We start from the raw sequence: 19,627 nt of genomic DNA, 5'->3' as shown, positions 1-19,627 counted from the left end.
CAGTAGTCTATTCAGCGCTGACATTCAGAGGCTCGCTACGGAGGCACGGCCGTTCGTTGAATCCGCGATTGGCTGAGTACTGTATCGACAGGGTCGGAACTTTTATGGCGGGAATATAGATTGACCGATGTGTTCGGGATATGCCGGCGACCAGCTTCAGAACATTCAACGAAGCGTTATTGGGTCATGCGTCAGCGGCTTGGAGATCCTGCAGCATGGAGGATGGCATCGTACGCATGGGACATGTTATAGCCGGGAAAAGGGCAAATCCCGAAAGCCCGGCGTGTTAGACGCACCTTTGGGTGTATTGGAGAGCCTCGTCATGAAAGACTGCACCTGTCATTGTGGTACTCAGAGACGTAAGACGAGGTTATATAAGATGCTGCGATGACTTGTACAATAGAACGGAATCACATAGCACTCATCAAATTCCAAGATTGATCTGACGGAACTTCGAAAATTGACATCATTTAAGAAACGAAATCATGGCTATCACAACGTCCTACCTCTTCTTTGCCATTCTTCCTGGTGCGATCCTGAGTGTATTCTTATACCGCTTCGCTCGGGACACATATCGACTTCGATACCACAAACTGGCCAAGTTCCCAGGCCCGAGAGCTGCGGCCGTCTCCACGGACTGGTTGTACAAGGTTTCCATGGAAGGTGATCCTGAAGCTGAGTTCGCACGATTGCACGAGGCTTACGGTATGTCTCGATTGAAGCTCGCTGTTGTGACGCCCTCGCTGAATACCCTTTACAGGAAGTCATGCCATTCGCATCGCTCCTAACGAATTGCACTTGTCCGACCCGGATCTGTACAAGACTGTATATAGTCAAGATGGGCGGTACCCCAAAGAGGACAATTTTTACAAGACTTTCGCGAACGATCACGGCGTATTCGGCACGATGAGCCCCTCTTTGCATAAGATACTTCGGCAACGAATGACGCCATGCTTTTCTCACGGCAACATGGTGAAGGGACAAAGTCTCATGACATCTTCCCTCACCGAACTTGCGGCCAAGCTGGAGGCTCGTGGATATACCAGACCTGTCGATATGTACAGTTTCTGTCGCTGCTTCCCTCCAGATGTCATCAGCAAGTTTGCGTTTGGACAGAGCACCGTCCTCTCAGCTTGTGACGATGACTTTCGAACCCCTATTCTGGAGTCGTTCGATGCAGCCTCGAAAGGAACATGGTATCGCGCATATTTCCCGCATATGAGATGGTTGCAGGATATGATGCCAATCGGCATTGTCGCGCGGTTCAATGAGGAGCTTCAAAGGTTGAAAGACTTCCAGGACTTTGGTAGAAATGGCATCCGTAATGTTCGAGCTGGTGCAACGAATGGCACAGAGCTTGCACCAATGATGTCAAGCGTGAAAGATCTCCCTGAAGAAGCCATACAAGGGACTGCAATCAGCTTCATCGGCGGCGGCTCGGACACGGCTGGATACACGCTCGCCTTCGCTAGTTGGCATGTCCTTCGCGATGCGAACCTTCACAAGCGACTCTTGGCTGAGCTTGATCCCATCTTCGACGCTGCCGCGCCGGAAATGCCTGATCTGGCCACTCTCGAATCCGCTCCCGTCCTCAATGCAGTGGTCAATGAATCATTACGGTGTGGACCGGCCTTGCCTGGTCGGCTTCCGAGAGTTGTTCCCGAGAACGCCAAAGCACCTCTCATTGTTGACGGAGAGCTGGTTCCAGCGGGAACCATTGTCGGCCTATCGGCCTCCACGATGCACAGAAGTCCTGAAATTTGGGGCGCCGACGCCGCCACCTTCAACCCGGATCGTTGGCTTGAAGGTCGGGCAAAGTTTTCCAACATCGCCGTATTTGGAAAGGGTGGGCGTGACTGCATCGGACGCCCTTTGGCGTTAGTAGAGTTGCACATTGGACTGGCGTTCCTATTCCATAAGTACAGATACGAGCTTCAGCCTGGGTCAGACAAGTGGGTAAGTCATGATCGCTTCACAGCTCTTGCGACTGAGCCTTTCTTCGTCAAGATGACACCAAGAGCTAGTGGTGAAGGTGGTATCATTGCTTGAATTTGTGACGGGTCGCATGATTTCATAGTTTTATTTGAGGGGTGCCAACATCAGAGGCGGTCAATGAAATAATTAACGATTCTTTTCCGACAACGACCCATGAATGTGAGCCCCACCATTTTCGCTTTTGAATCTCTGCGATAGAAAGACTCTGCCTCGATGTTAAATGTTAGAGGGCAACTGAGTGATGCGCACGCAAATCGCAAAAATGTGAAGTGTAATGTGAACAGATGATCAGATCGCCTGGGTCAAAAATAGTATCAAGTGTTATAAAAGTAGGCAACATAAACACGAGGGGCGTCGTTGCCCTCTCTTTACCCTGTAGGAGATCAGGGTCTAGCAACATACGAACACATGCAAGTCAAAAGAAGCCATGGAAGGATAGGCGCCTACGAAAACAAAAGACTCTGTTCTATACTATTTTCTTCATGGATATCTCTTGCCCCAAAGGAAGGGCCCACGCAGCACCTCGGGTAATACAAATTCAAAAGAAAACTCCTTTTTCTAAATGCACAAAAAGAACGAGAGGGAGCCTGTACAAAGTTGGGGGTAACGAAAATGGGACCGGGAACGAGGGTGCAGGATTAAAAAGCCAAAAATACACAATTCTGCTGAGACTACGACCGTAAATCATCGCTAATGTCTTGCCGCCGGCTACTGGCGGTGACAATGTTTGAGTGGCTGCTCTCCACCCGGGACAACGCCGCCGCCGAAGTGAAGTCGTTGCTCGCTTCGAAACTGGCGCGCGTGCGGTCCATGCTGGACCTTAACCGATCGAAACTGGGCCGTAATCGGTCCATGCTGGGTCGTACCGGGGTGGTTTCTGTCCTGTACTCGTCCCTGACAGCGTTGGGACCTGTTGGAGCAGTGGTACTGATAACCAGAGGGAATGCGCGGTCAAGCTCGGCGAGGCTTGCGCGATGATTGGTATATTCTGTCCCGTCGCTACCATTGTGGCTGCGGGGGTTGTGGGTGGTCGCTGTCGGGGCGACTGAAGGCGGGTAGATGGGCTTCATGTCTTCGTCAATAGGCCGCTGATCTCCTGAAGAGGACCGCATATGCTCCGCCTTGGTTATCTCGGACGAGGTCAGAGAGTTCGTCATCTTCTCCGACGCAAAATTGATCTTGTCCATATCCAAGTCCTTGAGGTGGTCAAATTTTCCTTGTCGAACTTGTTCCCGCACAATGTCGACGTCGTAGGGCATGTAGATCTTCTGGAAAGCTTTGATTGCAAAGCGTGGCAGCAAGCACGTGATGACGGTAAGTAGTAATAGCGCCCAGAAGGACAATTCGCCGTAGACCTGTGATCCTGCGTGGAAGAAGGTGAAGCCGGCGTCGAAAAGGGTGTAGATGCCAGTCCAGGCCCAGATGAGCAAAATCGAAATGGCCGTGATCAACAACATGAACCAGTCCCATCGGTTGGTATTAATGAGAATGTACACGTTGACTACAACCACAATCGGGTTGACGATGTAAACGCCGAGTCGCTTGTAATCATTGATGTTGAGACCGTTTGAGGTGGCAAAGGTCGCTTGATCGAACATGAAGTAGGTGAAGTAGAATGCAATGACAGATTGGTACAATCCATCAATCATGTACGACCAGAACTTCAGTTGCGTCCATTCCTTTTGCTCAATTCCGCGACGGTAGAGTTGTGGGTTGGCGAGCGCAACTCTGTCATCGACATCTTGATCGAGGATACCCTGGAAGATGATCGGCAGAGATGTGAATGCCAAGTTGAAGAGCAAGATATATGAGTAGTCGAAGACGTAAGAGCAGTCGAAGTTCGCGTAGATTTGATACCAGAACAGAGCAAACACCCAGATGATGTTCTGCAAGAGCATTTTAGCGGAGATCAAGATGTGGTATGTGCACGTGACTTACCTTGTAGAAGAAGTTGGCGATACACTCTGCCATGCGCTTGTAATCCCAGCGACCATGGACCAGAAGGAGTCTGGCCAGGAAGCGGAATTGGCCAATGGCGTAGTCGGAACTCATTACTGCTTGTCGACCCTCTTCGCCTGCAATGCCGACTCCTACGTCGGCCTCCTGAATCATGGCCACGTCGTTCGCGCCGTCACCAATGGAGAGCGTCATGACGTCCAATGTAGTCTTGACCAACGCGACGACCGCAGCCTTTTGTGCAGGACTGACACGACAGCATAGGACTGATTTGCATTCTTTGCAGAGAAGCAGGAATTTCTGCCTCAAGCGGTCATCAAGCATGACTTTGAGAGTGTCACCGTCAATGACCAAAGCATGGGTAGGTGCTGGTGGCTCGTGGTTTTTCCGGGCGGCCTTGAGCTCTTCGTCCGAGCCAGTCTTGCCGAAGGAAAGAAGATGCTTATCCAACTCATCCTCGGCAAGATCAATATCATCATCTTCAGTCTTGAGCACGATCAGGTCCATGTCGTTACCGAGTAGGTTGCAAGAGAAGCCAATGTTGATGGCGGTCTCCACTTTGTCACCTGTCAGGACCCAAAGCTTGATGCCAGCCTCAGCGAGGAGGGCGATCGTGTCTGGGACACCATCCTGTAGTCGATCTTCGATAGCTGTTCCTCCCAGAAGGACGAGATCACGCTCAATAGCATCGGCAACTTCCTCCAGCTTTTCTTCTCGGTCAGTCACCGCGGCAGCCGCCAGCTCGTGTTCTTCGGCCCACTCCTTGTACACCATAGGATCCAGCTCCTTCTGAGCAATACACAGGGTCCGTAGACCTTCACGTGCAAACATTTCTAGATGCTCTGCGGTCGTTCTTCGTAGTTCAGGCTGCTCACCCTTCTTAAGCCTGGAATAAATGATACTGTCGGCTCCCTTGCAGTAAAGCATGATGCGGCCGTCAGGCATGCGCACTATGGAGCTCATGCGCTTTCGTGTGGAATTGAACTCCAATATGTTCAGCACTTGATACTCGCGCTCATGTCCAAGATAATTGACGATGATTCCGTCGTTCGATCGACCTGTGACAGTGAAACCGCAATCCCGGGCAGTTGCCACCAGCGCGGCTTCGTCGGGGCTTTGCGCCTTGAACTCGATCCGCGGAGGGTCGCCAGGGGTCCTTTCTGTGATGACACTGTGACACAGCGCCAGAGCAAGCATAAATTCCTCATTAGCAGCTTTCTGCTCAGGACCAGAATCCCCATCGAGGTCGGCAATGTAGCTAGAAGATACGAATGTCAACTGTTCGTCGCACAGGTAGGGATTGTCATGCATTTGCCGGATCCGCTCAATCATGGCGGCGCGGTCTTGAGCGATTTGCACTCGTGCCTTGGCGCCTTCCTCTTCAACATTGATGCCCATACGCTTCTGCATGCCAGCCAATGCCTCAGTGTAGGCTTCACCATACGGCTGCCCGTTGACTGTACATTTCTTGAACTCCATCACGTTCTGTGTCAAGGTTCCAGTCTTGTCGGAGAAAACGTACTCGATTTGACCTAGATCGTCCGAGATGTTCCAGGATTTTGGCGTACATGGGTAATCGATCTTTTCGTAGTACATGTAACTGTCCGAGTAGATGAAGAACGCTTGAACGCTGCGCACGATTTCGAGAGAGATGTAGAGCGAGATCGGGACCAAGTTCTGGAATAAGATGACAGCAGCCCAGAAGGTGATGAAGCCATTCAATCCAGGTGCAGTTGTCACGTACTCGAAGTAGTTCAGAGATTCGTTGCCTTTACCCCAAGTCGTGCCCGAGACCACAGCAGCGACAATACACATGATGAATAGAATAATGAAATTGTATAACACATTCCAGTTTAGATCTCGCATGATCTTCGGTCGTTTGGAGGGTGTGATGCCAGAGTTGAGCATGATTTTGGTGTCCTCTCCAGTGTAGGCGACAATGCCCAGGATCCACTCAGTGTTGCGGACTGTGCAGCCACGCAAAAGCATATTGTTAATACTGACAGGTTCGGCCATCTCGGTCGGTGCTGCATGAGGATTCTTCGGGTCGCGTTGGTTCCATCTGACCACACCAGAATACGCATAAAGGTTGGCGTGAGGGGGCTCACTCTCAAGCAGGAAATTTGTGCGTTCGCAGTCTCGTGCTCGCTTGACTCTGCGACCCGAGTATAAGGCGGTACGGACTTTCAAATTCGTCTCTCCGTCTAGGTTTTTTGTCTCGATGTAGCAAGCACCGTCTGGATCGCTCGTCGACAGTACGATGACATCTGCGGGGATTTCTTCGTCGTTGTAAAGCCGCACAAAATCACCAACTCGAACATTTTTCCAGAAATCCTTTTTGAAGCGCGCTTGATCTGTTGCCTTGCGACTTGGATCAATCAGGCTACCATGATCCTTCTTCAGCACCGGGAGCTGTTCAACTTTTCTGCCAGCATCCGGCACGGGTACTTCAGCCATTTGAAGGTGACCGTTGCCTGAGCCCTCAATGTCAATCTCGTCGACACCAGGGCTTTTGTAGGGCGTTTGCGCGGTCTGTCCAGGGGTCGGCGATGACACGGGTGTCATTTCCATGTCGCCGTCCGCATGCTGTCCGGCATGGAAGTCATCGTCGTCGTCGTCGTCATCGACCTCATTGTCCAATCGACGGCCAATGTGGCTGGGCCGTGGCTCGTCTCTGGAAAGTGCTGCATCCAAGGCGCGATCTTGTCCTTGTTTCCCTTTGCCCTTTTTCGCGAGCCGCTCTTCTTGCTTGGCCTTGAAGAATCGGTATGCGAAGAGGACAAATTTTGAACTGGCCTTTTTTATTTTCCGCCACGTGCCAATCTGTTCCTCGGCAACATTGACATTGACCCAGTCTACAAGTCGGTGCACCGGCGCGTTATTCAACTCATTATCCAGAACAGTTCTTCTCCAGTCCTCGATTGCGTCCTTGATGGCCGTAATGACCAGAATGACGATGATGGGCACAGCAGATAAACCAGGATTAGTGACACCGAAGATGGAAAAAATCTGTCGAGATATTCAAGTCAGCACACTGGCATTTTTGCGCAGGAACCGACAGTACTCACTCCCAGGATGACGATAAAGATGAAGTATACGTTGGCGATATTATGTAGTTGAAACCATAGGTTTTTAGGCACAAAGCTCAAAGGTGTGTATTTGGCAGTGCGGATTTTGTTTCGTTTGAAGTGCTGCAGTGGCCTGCCGTCCTCATCTCGCACCTCATTCGGTAGATCCTGATTGAAGTAGATAGTCCTTGGGGCTTGTCCTTCAATGGGTTCGTCATTTGCGATCTCTTCTGCCCTTGTTTCGTTGTGTTCAAGCACGGCAGGATCTACGTTGGTAGACCCAGAGCTCATCCGCGCCGCATGCCGTTTGAATATCGACTTGCGCTTTTGTAGGCCCTTCTTGCCTGGTATGCGTTGAGTTGCCCATCGCATGCGCTTCATTGGGTTGGTGCGCTCCGCGGACAACATCTCGGGATCCTCAATGACCACCATTTTGAACGTCGCGTTGCCTGGCCGAGGTTACCAAACAGACGGGATGGTATCGAATCGTGCGGCAAGACGCGACTCGCACGTTTTGACGATGTTATCTCGCGCAGGACGGCATAGGGTCGACAAGGAGACTGCTGATGAATGGTGAGCGCAGCAGCGCCGAGAGAGCGGACTGCGGCTGATGCAGCGTGATTTCTGTCGTCAAAAAGTCTTTCGGTTGACGTGAAGAACGAATGAAATTGACGTGGAAGCAGACGCGGCTGTCCACCAGTGGTGAGCGACTTTGCGTGTGGGCGTATGGGAAGGCAGGGCGGCCTTCGGCGAGATTTGTAAGATGTAATGGGTTCGGGCTTAACAGGACACACTGGCCACGATGCTGCAGGGAACTTTAGAAGTCCGGCACACGGCGGAGCTAAACCTAGCGAGAGTTGCAATTGTGATGAGCCCGCGATCCGACGAGTCCCCTTTTGCAAGCGGAAGTAATGCAAGCCGATAATCAGGAAAATAATGGGCAGCAGCATGTATACATGCATAGAATATATTCCCACTGTATTCTATGAGATGTGTAAATGCAGCTGAGCTAGTCATACGGATTCCTCTGAGTGAGGTTAACATCAAGACGGTATGGGACCGCTGTCCACGCTGGGCCTATTTGTGGTAGATTTCCACTCTGACAGACCATTGATTACTCTATCAAGGTACGTGCAGCATGCAAATTATACATAATATGGTCTGCAGTTCCCTCAGACAACGGGACGACAGACCAAGTGTGTCATTGAAGCCTGCCCAGGTGTCTGATTATCAAACTGGGGGGTTTTGAGGCCCTCGGTCTTCTCCAAACTCCGGGCTCATTGCACGTCGACAGAAACGGTACCTGGGTAGAGTCCTCCTTCTTCCTCACGTATAGAAGACTGTCACGTGCCTGTAGGGGTACATGCACCATACAGGACTGCAGACGCCGCGTCTGTGCATGCACCTTGCAGGGATGGACAAGTGTACAGCTGCGCCCCGGCTGACCTTCAGCTGAAGGCTTGCGTATAATAATCATTCCCCAGGGACCTATTCTTGTACCAAATAGCGAGAGGAGCGACGGTCGCGGGCTCCATTACGCGAGTGCCTGAGATAAGCACTTGAGCAGAGACATGAATCGCGTTGTTGCTTCTCCAGCTGCTTTCAAATTATCATGTATATATACCTAGGTATGGACTGACGGAATATTCCTTGCATTACAGGCACGTTATTAAATATAGATTCCAAGGCACATCTGTGATAAATAATGGACGGCATCATCTTCCTGACTCTTTCCACAGTCACATCTGGTTGCATTGGGCACGCCCACCCATCGAGCTTTAGATTTTGCAATGTACTCACTGTTTTACAACCTTCTGAAATACCAGCATCGAAATTATGATATGCTAGCAAGCCTTTTAGTCTCCCAAATGAAGGTGAACGCCCAGCCAAGCCGAACACTAGATAAACTCACCTCGCTTGTGTCGTTCAAAGGGGCTTCGGCGCGCTTGGCAGCCACAAGTACCAACGGTCTACAGAAGTGCTCAAATGCTTTCGGGGCTGCTAGCAAAGAGAAACTCCAGTAGGCTTTGGAGATGTCAGTTCACAAGGGAACGTGGCACCATCGAGCGACTACAAAGACATCGATAGGCAATTCTTTAGAAGAACTGTGGGTTTTGAAGTCATATGTCCTAGGCCAGGTGCACATGATACGAAAGCTCTCTTGTTCATGGAAATGTCCATGGAAATGCCGCCCTTAGCCCTTGTGGTAAATTTAGATCACGATTTCCAAGGCCAGCCGAATGATTTGGCGCAGAACTACAGCGCTGCGGTCAGCAGCTCAGCTGGGCCTCAATACTGGGATAAGAACACGTTCAGCCGGGCATGCTCAACTGGGCAGACATGAAGCAGATTACATGAGCATGCCATAAATCACCTGTGTCAATCTCTCAGATTGGACTCGCTTGATCGTCACCAGGACTCATGGGCTGCTGCTAGTTTAGCCGTGCAGGGATCGTAACAATGATTGCTTCCAAGGTCGGTAACAAGGTAACAAGGAACCTAGGTACCTAGGCAGGTACGCAAACAGCATGAAGTAACGACAACAATTTGTGCAGACGCAAATCCGTGTCAAGAATGGAGCGCACCGATGTGCTATTTCAAGCGCGTGAATATAGAGAGCATAAAATGCTTCATGAGATATTCCCCCAGCACTCAGGCGCTTTGGCAAGCCCTCCCAAGGGTTGCAATGAGCTCATCAATCTAGGGTCCGACGCTCTTCGCTGACGTTTCTAAAATCCAATCCGCTGGCGAAATTACATCAAATCACGTGTGAGACGCGTCCTTTACGCGTCGTCCACGACTTCACACTCGATAGGCGATGACCATCAGCTTGGACAGGAGAGCGGTTGTGCTGACCGACACTGCTATACCCATTGCGCTGACGGCCATGCCTAGAAGTCATGCTGTCACAAACAATGGGCGAAATATCAGGGATTTCTTCAAGGCAGCTCAAGTGCCTCAGCGACCAAAATCCTCACAAGATCACGACCTTCTCGAGGAGATAATTGTAGCAAGTGCGAGTCCAAGGCGACAAAGAGCCCCGACGGCTGATAAGAATTCGGCTGACGAATTTGCCGATGAATCTCTCCCAGCCAACAACCTGGACCTAAGTGAAGCAAACGATCGTGACAGACATAGCAAAGTCTTCAATGCTGAACAAGCAGCAGACTCACTGCTTAGTAACGGAGAGACACGAATTCCCCAGGACGATGTTCTTGTATCCAGGGCTTCCCGTGATACATCGCCACAGCGCTTGCCCAGAAAGAACACTGTCACACGGGATGGCTGCGCGAAGGCCATGGACCTTCTCTCAGACTCTTCGTCGCCGCCCAGTAGTCTGAGCTCATCACAGTTTCCCATTTCACAAGCGTCGCAATCTCTGGGGCCGCAACTCAGTGCATCAGCCTCGATGCCAGTGACTGCCGTCGAAATGCCTCCACTGACATCAGAGGAGCCTATTGAACGGTGCCCCTTTCCTGGTACATCATTGCATAGCAAACCTACTGCAAATCTCTCTTTCTCGTCCGCCGTAAGTCTCTCCAGTGTACCTGCCAGTACTCAAAGCTCGAGCCGGCGAATCGTGAAGGACGGAATAAAAGGGGTCACAAATTCCGACTCCGATGATAGCGCTGAAAGCGAGGAAGAACTTCCAGATGTATGGTCTCTGCTTCCAGCAAAGCGGAGGAAGCTATCGCCTCCGGCCGATTATAGAGAAGATGATTCGAAGCACATGTCTTCTCACGCATCTCGAGGTGCAGCAAGCCGGCGACCATGCTCAAGTAACACCATGGTTGACTCTAGTCAACCTCTCCGCAAGAATTACCAATATAATCTTATGAACATGGCCATAAAAGCGAAGAATCGTAGGCTAGCTGCAGATAGAATCGCCACTTTGGAGAAAGCGATGGAACACGATCAAGATACGGAGGACAACTCCAACCTCGTGGAATTGCAGAACGCTATTGCCACTGCAGCAAATGATGTCGACGATCAGGAGCGAATAGTGCTCGCCCTTGACAGAACGGAAGCATTGGAACAGGCTCAGCGCTTCTACTTCTTTTCCGACGACCGACCTGCGCAGGCAGATGTACCCTTCCCACGGTTCGCTAAGACTTTATTAGAGAAGGAGCCCTGGCGTGCCATACTCGCAGACGAGGAGTCTCGCAGATATGCTTTCACTACAGGGACCATCGCCGATATGGCGATGCATTTTCCTTTGGATCCCCATTTGACATTGTGGATTGCGCAGCGGTTGATGTTCGAGAATGACGAACCTCTATGTGAATCGTATGTGGAGACTTTGCGCAGAGCAGCTTTCAATTCCGGTGTGCCCGACGATCTAGCGATGATCCAGAAATTCTGCAACGTGTACCCACCCAAAGGAAGGTCATCTCGGGAGATGGCTCCGACGGCGGCCCCTGCAGGACTCGAATACATCATTCGTGTGGTCAGCTTGTGCTCTGCAGCAGCCGATGAAACGAACAATAATTCCAAGATGAGTCTGGCAACCTTCGTGCATCTCGCTCTGATCAACGTCGATGATAATGTTCAAAAGGATTTCGCTCTGCCTATGACAGTTGCACGTTGCATCGAGACCATGTTGGATCTGCTTCCAGCAGAAGTATTCGGAGATTTCACATCGAAAATCGCAGACGCCTTTGACTCTTTCCCAAGTCTATCACGGAATTTGAGGTGTCGAGTCATTATATCGCTTCCTGGCGGAACCCAGCGCTCAATTGAAACACGACGTCTTCTTGCTATTGACCTACTGACACGGGCATCCCAATCGCAATCGAAATACGAACCTCGAACTGATCTGGAGGTATTGATCTTGGACGCTCTGGATCAATCTCATGATTTCGCGATCCGCGATACAACCAATTACAAACTTCTGCAAGGCCTCATCGCGGTGCTGGATCTTGGCATTGGAGCAGGGCATATTCCATACCATTCTCCGAGACCACTAAATTCCGCGACGCCCACGGCGACGTTGTTGAAAACCAAAGCTCCACAGCAAAATGATGTTACGAGACACCATGATGGATATATCGATGGCCTCACGCGACGGCTACAATCAATGTCCAGCCGAATTCGTGGAGCTGGAACTACACATTTAGCACGCACTGAGGCGAAGAGTTCCATTGAGCGTCTGATCGTGCGGCTGGAGTACAGCGTGCGGTCAAAGCCACGGCCACGCAAAAGCGCTTTTGGAGTTAGCGGCGACGGCTCGCTGGGATCCTTGCTCAGCTTCCTCAAACCTGCGAGTGCCAATGCTCTGGCGCTTAAGGACAAGGATGGCATAGACAACAAGAATGCTGTAGCCAATCAAGTTTGATGGGCGACAAAAACACAAATCGAAGGGCCATGAGCTCGGCAGCTCCGCCTGCTATACTTGTTGACTGCGTGATCAGGCTAGAGACGAGAGTAGGAACTTGTCGGAACGAGAACCACAAGATGTTCAATGTAGACGTCGCGTTCAATTCATAAGTCTATACAGCACTAGCATGAGCATGTCACTGCGATTCAAATCCCATGCCGGAAGATCGAATGAAGCTCTACGCAAAGCTGAACATCTAGTCCTTGAATTTCCGATTCTTGTTCTCGCCGAAAAGTGTCGTTCGCACGCTGGGCAGAGCATCGGTCTCTAGAAGTTTTAGTCGTTCTTCGAAGGTGTTGTTGATGTCAATTTTGCCAGTGCTGTTCAGAATGATGACGCCGCCGGCGCTTTTGGTAATCACAGTCAGCAATGTTTAAACATGTAGTCACAAAATCTGGTCTACTCACGATCCCTCCGGAACCTTCTCCTTCTCATCGATCACAATTTCCAGCTCCTCCGCCTTCAGCTTCTTCTTGTATTCCTCCTTAGCTGCTTCAGCGGCCTTCTTGACCAATGCATCGTCCTTCTTCCGACACCGGAGAATGACCTTCTTTTCATTGACCAAAGCGTACAGACCCTCCAAGATGAGATTCTTCAGCACCGTCTCGTATTTCTTATCTTTGCCCGCAGTCTCTGCAAGCTTCTTATTCGCATCCTCGAACAAGCTGTCCAAAAGTTCCTGCCGGGATGAGAGAATGCGTAGTCGGGTCTTGTTGGCTAGAGTGGATTTGGTGATTTGTTGGCTCATGCCAGCCTGGGTGAACTTCTTCTCGTATTCGCTGTCGATGCGGGATGTCTCGGACCGGACCAGCTTCGACTTCTCAATGCTGAATTCCTCATCTGCCTTGAGGTGGATCTCGCGAGCCTTCTCCAGAGCTTCTTGACGGATGAATGCCGTCATTTTGCGGAGCTCCGTCTGGACCTGGTCGTCCGACATGGCGTGTGCCTGCGACATGATGCTGCTGCTGCTGCTGGCTGATTGTAGTGAAACGTTGCTGTAATCAAGTCGTACGGTCTGACAGAAAATATAGAACCAGGCTGCGTGCTTCCAGCTGTCTTCGGAACTCGCAGCAAATGAAGACAATGAGAGCTGTTTCTGGCCAGCAATGACGGTTGAAGGTGCCGCCGCTACGGACGAAGCAATGGTTCCGTGCACGTTGACGCAGCTCCCGCCGATGCATCAGCCTACGCTTCGAAACGTTGCGGCTATGCCCGTTTGAGATTATCCTATGCCACCTGACGCAGGTCACGACTTCGGACACCATCATTCGTTGTCACAGTGCAACCAGCTTTGAGCCGGGCCGCTGTCCAGTACGTCAACTTCATATGTATATCAGCGCTTGTTTGCGATCATAACACCTCGCAACTATACAATCCTTCTCTTCACCTACTCTGACACTCAAATCTGTTCAGCCTGGAGAGCGACTTCTCGACCTACAATCATGGCAGCATCATGACGTCCGACTCCACAAACACGAATTAGCCGCTTCGATCGACCAACCTGTGTTCAACACAACTCCCTGCCAATATGGTGCAAATGTCTCCCGAGGGCCAGGTGGCCCTGGGAATCATTGTTGGCCTCTTGTCAACATGCGTACAGTCTGTCGGCTTGACTATGCAGCGCAAATCACATATCGAAGAGGACGAAAAGGACGACGACGTCGCATATAGACCACCATACCGGAGGCGAAGATGGCAAATTGGAATGTTCCTGTTTCTCATTGCCAATATCGTTGGATCAAGCATACAAATCACCACATTGCCGCTGCCAGTGCTCAGCACGCTACAAGCATCGGGTCTGGTGTTCAATAGCATATTGGCGAGCTTGATTCTGAAAGAGGCGTGGACCTGGCGGACAGTATATGGGACAGTACTCGTGGCAGCAGGCGCCGTGCTGGTCAGCTTCTTCTCTGCCGTGCCGGAGCCCAGTCACAGCCTGGAGCAGTTACTCCACTTGCTCTCTATCCCAGCCTTCTTAGTCTGGTTCATATTGTCCTTGATCTTTGTTCTGCTGATCATTGTTCTAACCTTCACTTTGCGCTTCTGCATTCCGGGACTCAGTGGAGACAGTCCCCGCGTCTGCTTGATAAATGGTATGAGCTTCGGTCTCATATCTGGTGTTCTTTCCGCGCACGCGCTTCTCTTGGCTAAGAGCGCAGTGGAACTCATCGTCACCAGCTTGTCTGATCACAAGAATCAGTTCAAATCGTTCGAGCCTTGGCTACTCATACTCGCCTTCCTCGTGCTATCGCTGGCGCAATTATACTACCTTCATCTTGGGTTGAAGCTCATCTCAACCAGCATTCTTTATCCTTTCGTTTTCTGCGTATACAACATTGTTGCAATCTTGGATGGCCTCATATATTTCCGACAAATGAGCCAATTAAAAGCATTACAGGCTGGACTCATCGCACTTGGGACGGTACTGCTATTGGCGGGAGTATTGGCGCTAAGCTGGAGATTACATGACGACGAGGATCACACTGATCAGGCTGTGATGAAGCAAGCTGAGATACCCCAAACCGTGCTTGCTCCAGGCATGGGTTTCGTCGGCGAACCAGACTCGGATTCCTGCGATAGCGAAGCTACCTACTCGGGAGATGAGTTCGAGGGCGAACATCCCGCCACTGAGCACACATCACTATTGCATAAATCAAATTCAAGAAGTCGAAGTGTTTCGCAAAAAATACTTGGCTCCACGCCAGGCCACTCTCATATTCATCACAGCACGCGGCGTCGTCGTGCAGCTACTCTCAAGGAAGTCAGAGAAATTTGGGATTCTCTGGGCGGAGATGATATCCGCTATGGAGCAACAGAAAGGCCAACTTCGTCAGCATCGAACCCTGATTTACCATCATTACGTGTCAATCGTCAACGGTCGAAACGACGCAGAAGGTCGAGTGCCGGAAAAATGCTCGAGCCGGACTTACAGAACGACGATGTACCACAGTCAAGACCAGAGTCCAGTATGAGGAGATCAGTTACAACTCCGGACTTAGCCGCTCGGACTCGGAGGAGGCGAAGTCGCCACTATGAACAAGGAGCCTTGTTTTCATCCTTACTCAAATCGAGCTGGTGGCGAAAACCAAAGGAAGATATCAATGACGAGGAACAAGCGAGATCTGAGCATGATGGATGATTGGAGTTATCTTGGTATTCTTGAATTGAATTTCAAAGTGACCATGCATATCGTGACAAACCAGTGTATGCTGCAAGGTAGATGCTGAGATAAAATCAATGGAGGCCTCTGGGCGAGAGCTGGAGGGGGATTGCGCCCCAGGCAATATAGTTACCGAGCGTAGGGTTGTGCACGACTTGTGGCATCGAACCCTACTTCTTTGTGCGCATCATGACTGCCAACCATGTTCGAGTCATATGTCATTGCATGAATATCATCGGTAGCGATACAAGAACGACTCGACAAAAATTCAAGCATCAGCATCAGGACCGAGGCTTTAGACTCATCTTAGAGATCGACAGCTCTATCAATCGGATATTTCACAGCTACGCAATCATAATGAGGACGGTTACTTGGGTCAAGATGGCCGTTGCGTAAGTCATCAACAAAGGCAATACTCCTGGCGGACTTTTTCACTGACAGATTGACGAATAGAGGAGTGACGTGCTGTGTTGGAGGACCAGCATTGATCTACTACGTCACTCCGACCGAGGAAGAATTGTTCAAGGTATATACCGGCCGAGCCCAGCTCCTTCGGGAATCGCCAGCCCAGTCGGAATCGATATCTAACTGACTACAAACAGAGATACAACCCCGAACTCCAGCGTCGATCACTGGAGAGACGCCAAGGTAACCAAGAAGAATTTGAAGTCTTCGTGAACAAGCTTAAGGAGTATTCGAAGGACGAGAAGCCGAGTAGGTCATTGGTCCGCTGTCTTTTACATCAATTCCTGTTCGATCTGCTAACAAGTCATTCCACAGTTTGGACAGCATGGGAGCAGGACGTTGAAAAGCGCCGACGCGAGGGTGTCCTGGCTGAGCTTGAACGACGGAAAGCAGCAGATGCAGAGGCCGAAGCCAGGCGGCAGGAGATCAGGAATTCGATCAAATAGGCATTGCGCGAAGAAGCCCCTCTTGCATGTATATACTAGCGTTGTAAAAGTATCACATTTTTGGCAGGGACCGGCGCCTCTGCTGAGGGCCTCCTCGCTAGACCATCCATGTCCAGTCGCCAATGATACGGGCTGGAGTGGCAGGTTTCGTTGTAATTCATCACGACTTGATGGTAACCGCGCGCATTCACACAAGCTGTATCAGCATCTATTTTTGTGTTGTACACCACTGGTTGCCAGCCTTGAAATGCTTCAATCCGCTCCGACATCAATGACGCTGCGGTCAAAAAATGAACGAATCTTCCTAGCACTCTCCTTTCCAATCATACCTGCGATAGCATCTTCTTCCGCATTCGCAACATCCTGAATGTTCTCAAATTCGATGACCAATCGTGAGATATTCTTATTCGTCACGCCAGGGACTGCCCGAAGCATATCTTGAGGCGTCTGATTGAATGTGCGTGTTTCAGGGTCCTCGCCGTTCTCGAGACCGATCTGAACGGCTTTCAACGGGTCAGGCTCATCTTGTTGTTTCTTGAGCTCTTCGAAGATTTCGGCTGTCTGATAAGGCGAGCTACTCCAGATGATTCGCAACCTGGGAAACGAAATGCACAATAAAACGAGTTTAGACTGTAGATCCTGTCCAGTGTACGAGGGTCCCGTGCTGGTCGATGAGATATCCGCGAAAGGGTCCAGCATGAATGCCTTTTGTGCCTCAAATTCAATCAGGAGCATGGGATTTTCGTAATGCTGCAACATTGTCTCGGCTTGGTTGTAAAGCCTTCCATCTGAGAAAGAGGAAATCAAGTCCTTCAGACTCTTTCTTTCGATACAAATTTTGGGTGTCAGCACATAATCGCCGACCGTCAGCGTACACGGCACAACCTGCATATTCCTAGCGTGCAGTAATGATGGTAAGCTGCTTCGGAATTCCCGTACATCAACGACAACTCGAGGGGGTTCAGCAGTAGCTGCCAACCTTCCACCGCCAGCAATGCGCGTATTGATCGTTCTCAGAAATGTTTCTTGCGGGTCTGTGTTATCATTATCATGGGTAAATGTCAATGCCATGTTGCCGCGTTCTCGAATCAGCTTGGTGAAAGCATCCTTCTCTCGACGAACCGCAGACAGATACCTCTGTTCTTCGACGCTTCCTCCGTAGTACATGAAATAGACGCGGACCTGCCGGCTACCATGACTACTGCGGAAGACCTCAATCCTTCGAATGAAGGCAGCGTCGGGCTCATACATAATTACGTATCTCGGCTTGATTTCCTCGAGTAAATGGTCATCATTATCTCCGTCGTAAGGATGTATTAACACCAGGTCTTTCATGTCGTAAAGTTCGTAGTAATCATCCATATCGTCAAGAGGATCCGCTCCCAGATCTAGCCTGGGCGCGTGCGGGTCATCAATTGAATGAGACGCAAGGTCAGACATTAGAGACTGGATGTGGGCATCTTTGTCACCTGCGACTTGTACAGTGCCATCAGCACTTCGATTGAGACCAGAGGATGTACCGCCACCTCGGACTCTCCGTCTTTTATTAGGCGGAGCTCGGCCTCGTCCGGACTGCTTCCCAGTGTGACCGCTCGTACCATTGATCTCGTTCTGATTCGCCGCAAAGAGATTGCTGCTGACATTGGCGAAATCCCGCTTCCATGCAAGATAGTTCTGCAATTTGCGACGCATCATATACTTAGCACTTGCCTTACTCTGATCCGGCTCCTCATCGTTTTCTTCGCTTGCATTTGACTTGCTTGTCTTGGCATCATAGTGCATAGTCTGTATGTATTCTCGAAGTTGACGACATGTGGCCTGGTCATTACACATGATGAGGACACTTCCGCTCGAGTCCTCTTGCGGGCGGGGGTTGTAATACATGTCTTGTTCAATTTCCTCCAAAATCTCGGCCAACAATGCCCATTTGGGTAGTTCTTCGAGCACAGGATTCAAACCATCTGCTTCTACATCCGGGGCAGCATCGACAATGCGTCCGGTGTAGACACGTCTTTTCGCATTATCGAACAGAACATGCGCTGCATCGAGCCACAGCCAAGGGGATTGATTGTGACGTGTTGAACCAGGAGGTGGCTGTGATGCGGCGTGAACGGTCTCCAGATAACGATTGAAGTTGACAGCGTCATGCGTAAGTAGAGCGTGCAATATGGCTCGCAGAAGGGAAAGATCACGAACAATTTGTCGCGTACGGAAGCTGGTACGATGCCATACCGGATCCAGCTGTCTTCGGACAATAACATCAAATGATCGATGAAGGGCACTGTCAAGGTTCCAGTCACCCATATCCAGCCCGTTACTATTCGCCTTCTTCAGCTCGGAGATGGATACCTCAACACATTCGAGAATAGCGTTCTGGATGTTCCGCATCGCGTCGGTCATCGGGACTTCCAGCTCGATGACCTCAGCTTTGCGCTTGCCTTCAAGCGATTTTGCTATAGACACATGGAATCGAGGATATAGACTTGGTTTGCGCAAGAACAAATTTCGGAGGATGCTTGTCAATGGCTGGAAACCACTGGCAAAAGGCTCAGGTTGATCTGAGAAAGCTTTGAGAAATCCTTGCTTGTTTTTTTGCCTAAAACACCTGATTATGAAAGCTTCAAGACTGGTGGCAGAAATACGATCTGCGTGAAGCACCAATAAGCCGGTGACTGTCGATGCATCAAGCAAGCCGCTCAGGAAGTCAACAATTAGTATTCGGCTGGTGATAGAACAGATGCCGCCGCGCTTGTACATTTTCTCCCTCTGAGGCACATTGGTGAGATCCGTATTGACCAGTTGCATGCCCCTGCACAACGGACTTTGACTGACAGCTGCATGCTCGGCCAGCGACTCTCCAATCCAGTCGTTCTCTCGATCATCAGCTCCGAGCAGGATCACAAGATTGTGTCCCGCAGCGTCATAAGAATGTAGCAAGTTTGTGACGATGCGTAATAACCCGAGCCCACGGGCTAAGACAAGGAGAATATCTTCATCGCGCAATTCGTGAAATATCTCTTGCTGGAACTCTAACGGTAGCGAGAGGCGCACTGGCACCTCTGCCTCGTGAGGCTGTTCCTCGTTGCTCGCATTTGGCATTGCGACATTGTCGATGACGAGTCATTTTACGTTTAGCCAACATCATGGTCTGTAGGCGGAT

At 50.5% G+C, this 19,627-nt stretch overlaps 7 protein-coding genes across 7 annotated transcripts; 4 read left to right on the top strand and 3 right to left on the bottom strand.

Annotated features, from left to right (window-relative positions):
* Window positions 1-485: 485 nt before the first annotated feature.
* Window positions 486-2,165, top strand: K489DRAFT_348436 (cytochrome P450; the record flags this gene model as incomplete). The annotated part of the gene is made up of 2 exons (XM_033602374.1): window positions 486-709; window positions 765-2,165. The coding sequence occupies 2 exons, from the start codon at window positions 486-488 to the stop codon at window positions 2,047-2,049; spliced, it is 1,509 nt and encodes a 502-aa protein (XP_033464288.1). The 3' UTR covers window positions 2,050-2,165.
* A 359-nt stretch (window positions 2,166-2,524) lies between these two features.
* On the bottom strand, window positions 2,525-7,906 carry K489DRAFT_375341 (aminophospholipid-translocating P4-type ATPase). The gene is made up of 3 exons (XM_033603664.1): window positions 7,020-7,906; window positions 3,934-6,960; window positions 2,525-3,881 (listed from the first exon to the last, which is right to left on the bottom strand). The coding sequence occupies exons 1-3, from the start codon at window positions 7,449-7,451 to the stop codon at window positions 2,667-2,669; spliced, it is 4,674 nt and encodes a 1,557-aa protein (XP_033464287.1). The 5' UTR covers window positions 7,452-7,906; the 3' UTR covers window positions 2,525-2,666.
* A 1,931-nt stretch (window positions 7,907-9,837) lies between these two features.
* Window positions 9,838-12,354, top strand: K489DRAFT_366432 (uncharacterized protein; the record flags this gene model as incomplete). The annotated part of the gene is made up of 1 exon (XM_033602776.1): window positions 9,838-12,354. One exon carries the CDS (start codon window positions 9,838-9,840, stop codon window positions 12,352-12,354), a length of 2,517 nt encoding a protein of 838 aa, XP_033464286.1.
* Window positions 12,355-12,592: 238 nt separating this feature from the next.
* Window positions 12,593-13,526, bottom strand: K489DRAFT_348427 (ATPase, V1/A1 complex, subunit E; the record flags this gene model as incomplete). Its single annotated transcript, XM_033602373.1, has 2 exons — window positions 12,804-13,526; window positions 12,593-12,743 (listed from the first exon to the last, which is right to left on the bottom strand). Exons 1-2 carry the CDS (start codon window positions 13,349-13,351, stop codon window positions 12,593-12,595), a joined length of 699 nt encoding a protein of 232 aa, XP_033464285.1. The 5' UTR covers window positions 13,352-13,526.
* A 398-nt stretch (window positions 13,527-13,924) lies between these two features.
* K489DRAFT_294669 (uncharacterized protein) lies at window positions 13,925-15,181 on the top strand (the record flags this gene model as incomplete). The annotated part of the gene is made up of 1 exon (XM_033600278.1): window positions 13,925-15,181. A coding segment is annotated over one exon (1,257 nt), but the record flags the coding sequence as incomplete, so codon positions are not given.
* A 732-nt stretch (window positions 15,182-15,913) lies between these two features.
* K489DRAFT_311457 (CBP4-domain-containing protein) lies at window positions 15,914-16,467 on the top strand (the record flags this gene model as incomplete). Its single annotated transcript, XM_033600781.1, has 4 exons — window positions 15,914-15,948; window positions 16,010-16,082; window positions 16,159-16,270; window positions 16,337-16,467. 4 exons carry the CDS (start codon window positions 15,914-15,916, stop codon window positions 16,465-16,467), a joined length of 351 nt encoding a protein of 116 aa, XP_033464283.1.
* A 252-nt stretch (window positions 16,468-16,719) lies between these two features.
* On the bottom strand, window positions 16,720-19,566 carry K489DRAFT_391808 (DNA repair protein; the record flags this gene model as incomplete). Its single annotated transcript, XM_033606713.1, has 1 exon — window positions 16,720-19,566. The coding sequence occupies one exon, from the start codon at window positions 19,564-19,566 to the stop codon at window positions 16,720-16,722; it is 2,847 nt and encodes a 948-aa protein (XP_033464282.1).
* Between the last annotated feature and the right edge of the window lie 61 nt (window positions 19,567-19,627).

The sequence above is a fragment of the Dissoconium aciculare genome (genome assembly GCF_010015565.1).
Source record: "Dissoconium aciculare CBS 342.82 unplaced genomic scaffold K489scaffold_1, whole genome shotgun sequence".
In the NCBI taxonomy this organism is placed as follows: Eukaryota; Fungi; Ascomycota; class Dothideomycetes; order Mycosphaerellales; family Dissoconiaceae; genus Dissoconium; species Dissoconium aciculare.
Note: the sequence above shows the minus strand (reverse complement) of the source record. Positions and strands in the feature narration are given on the sequence as shown.

Bases quoted from the DNA above. Each gene is read 5' to 3' on its own strand.
- K489DRAFT_375341 (XM_033603664.1), bottom strand. From the start codon at position 7,451: ATGGTGGTCATTGAGGATCCCGAGATGTTGTCCGCGGAGCGCACCAAC. The intron at 6,961-7,019 runs GTGAGTACTGTC...ATATCTCGACAG, and splicing joins TCTTTATCGTCATCCTGGGA to ATTTTTTCCATCTTCGGTGT. The intron at 3,882-3,933 runs GTAAGTCACGTG...ATGCTCTTGCAG, and splicing joins TCGCCAACTTCTTCTACAAG to AACATCATCTGGGTGTTTGC.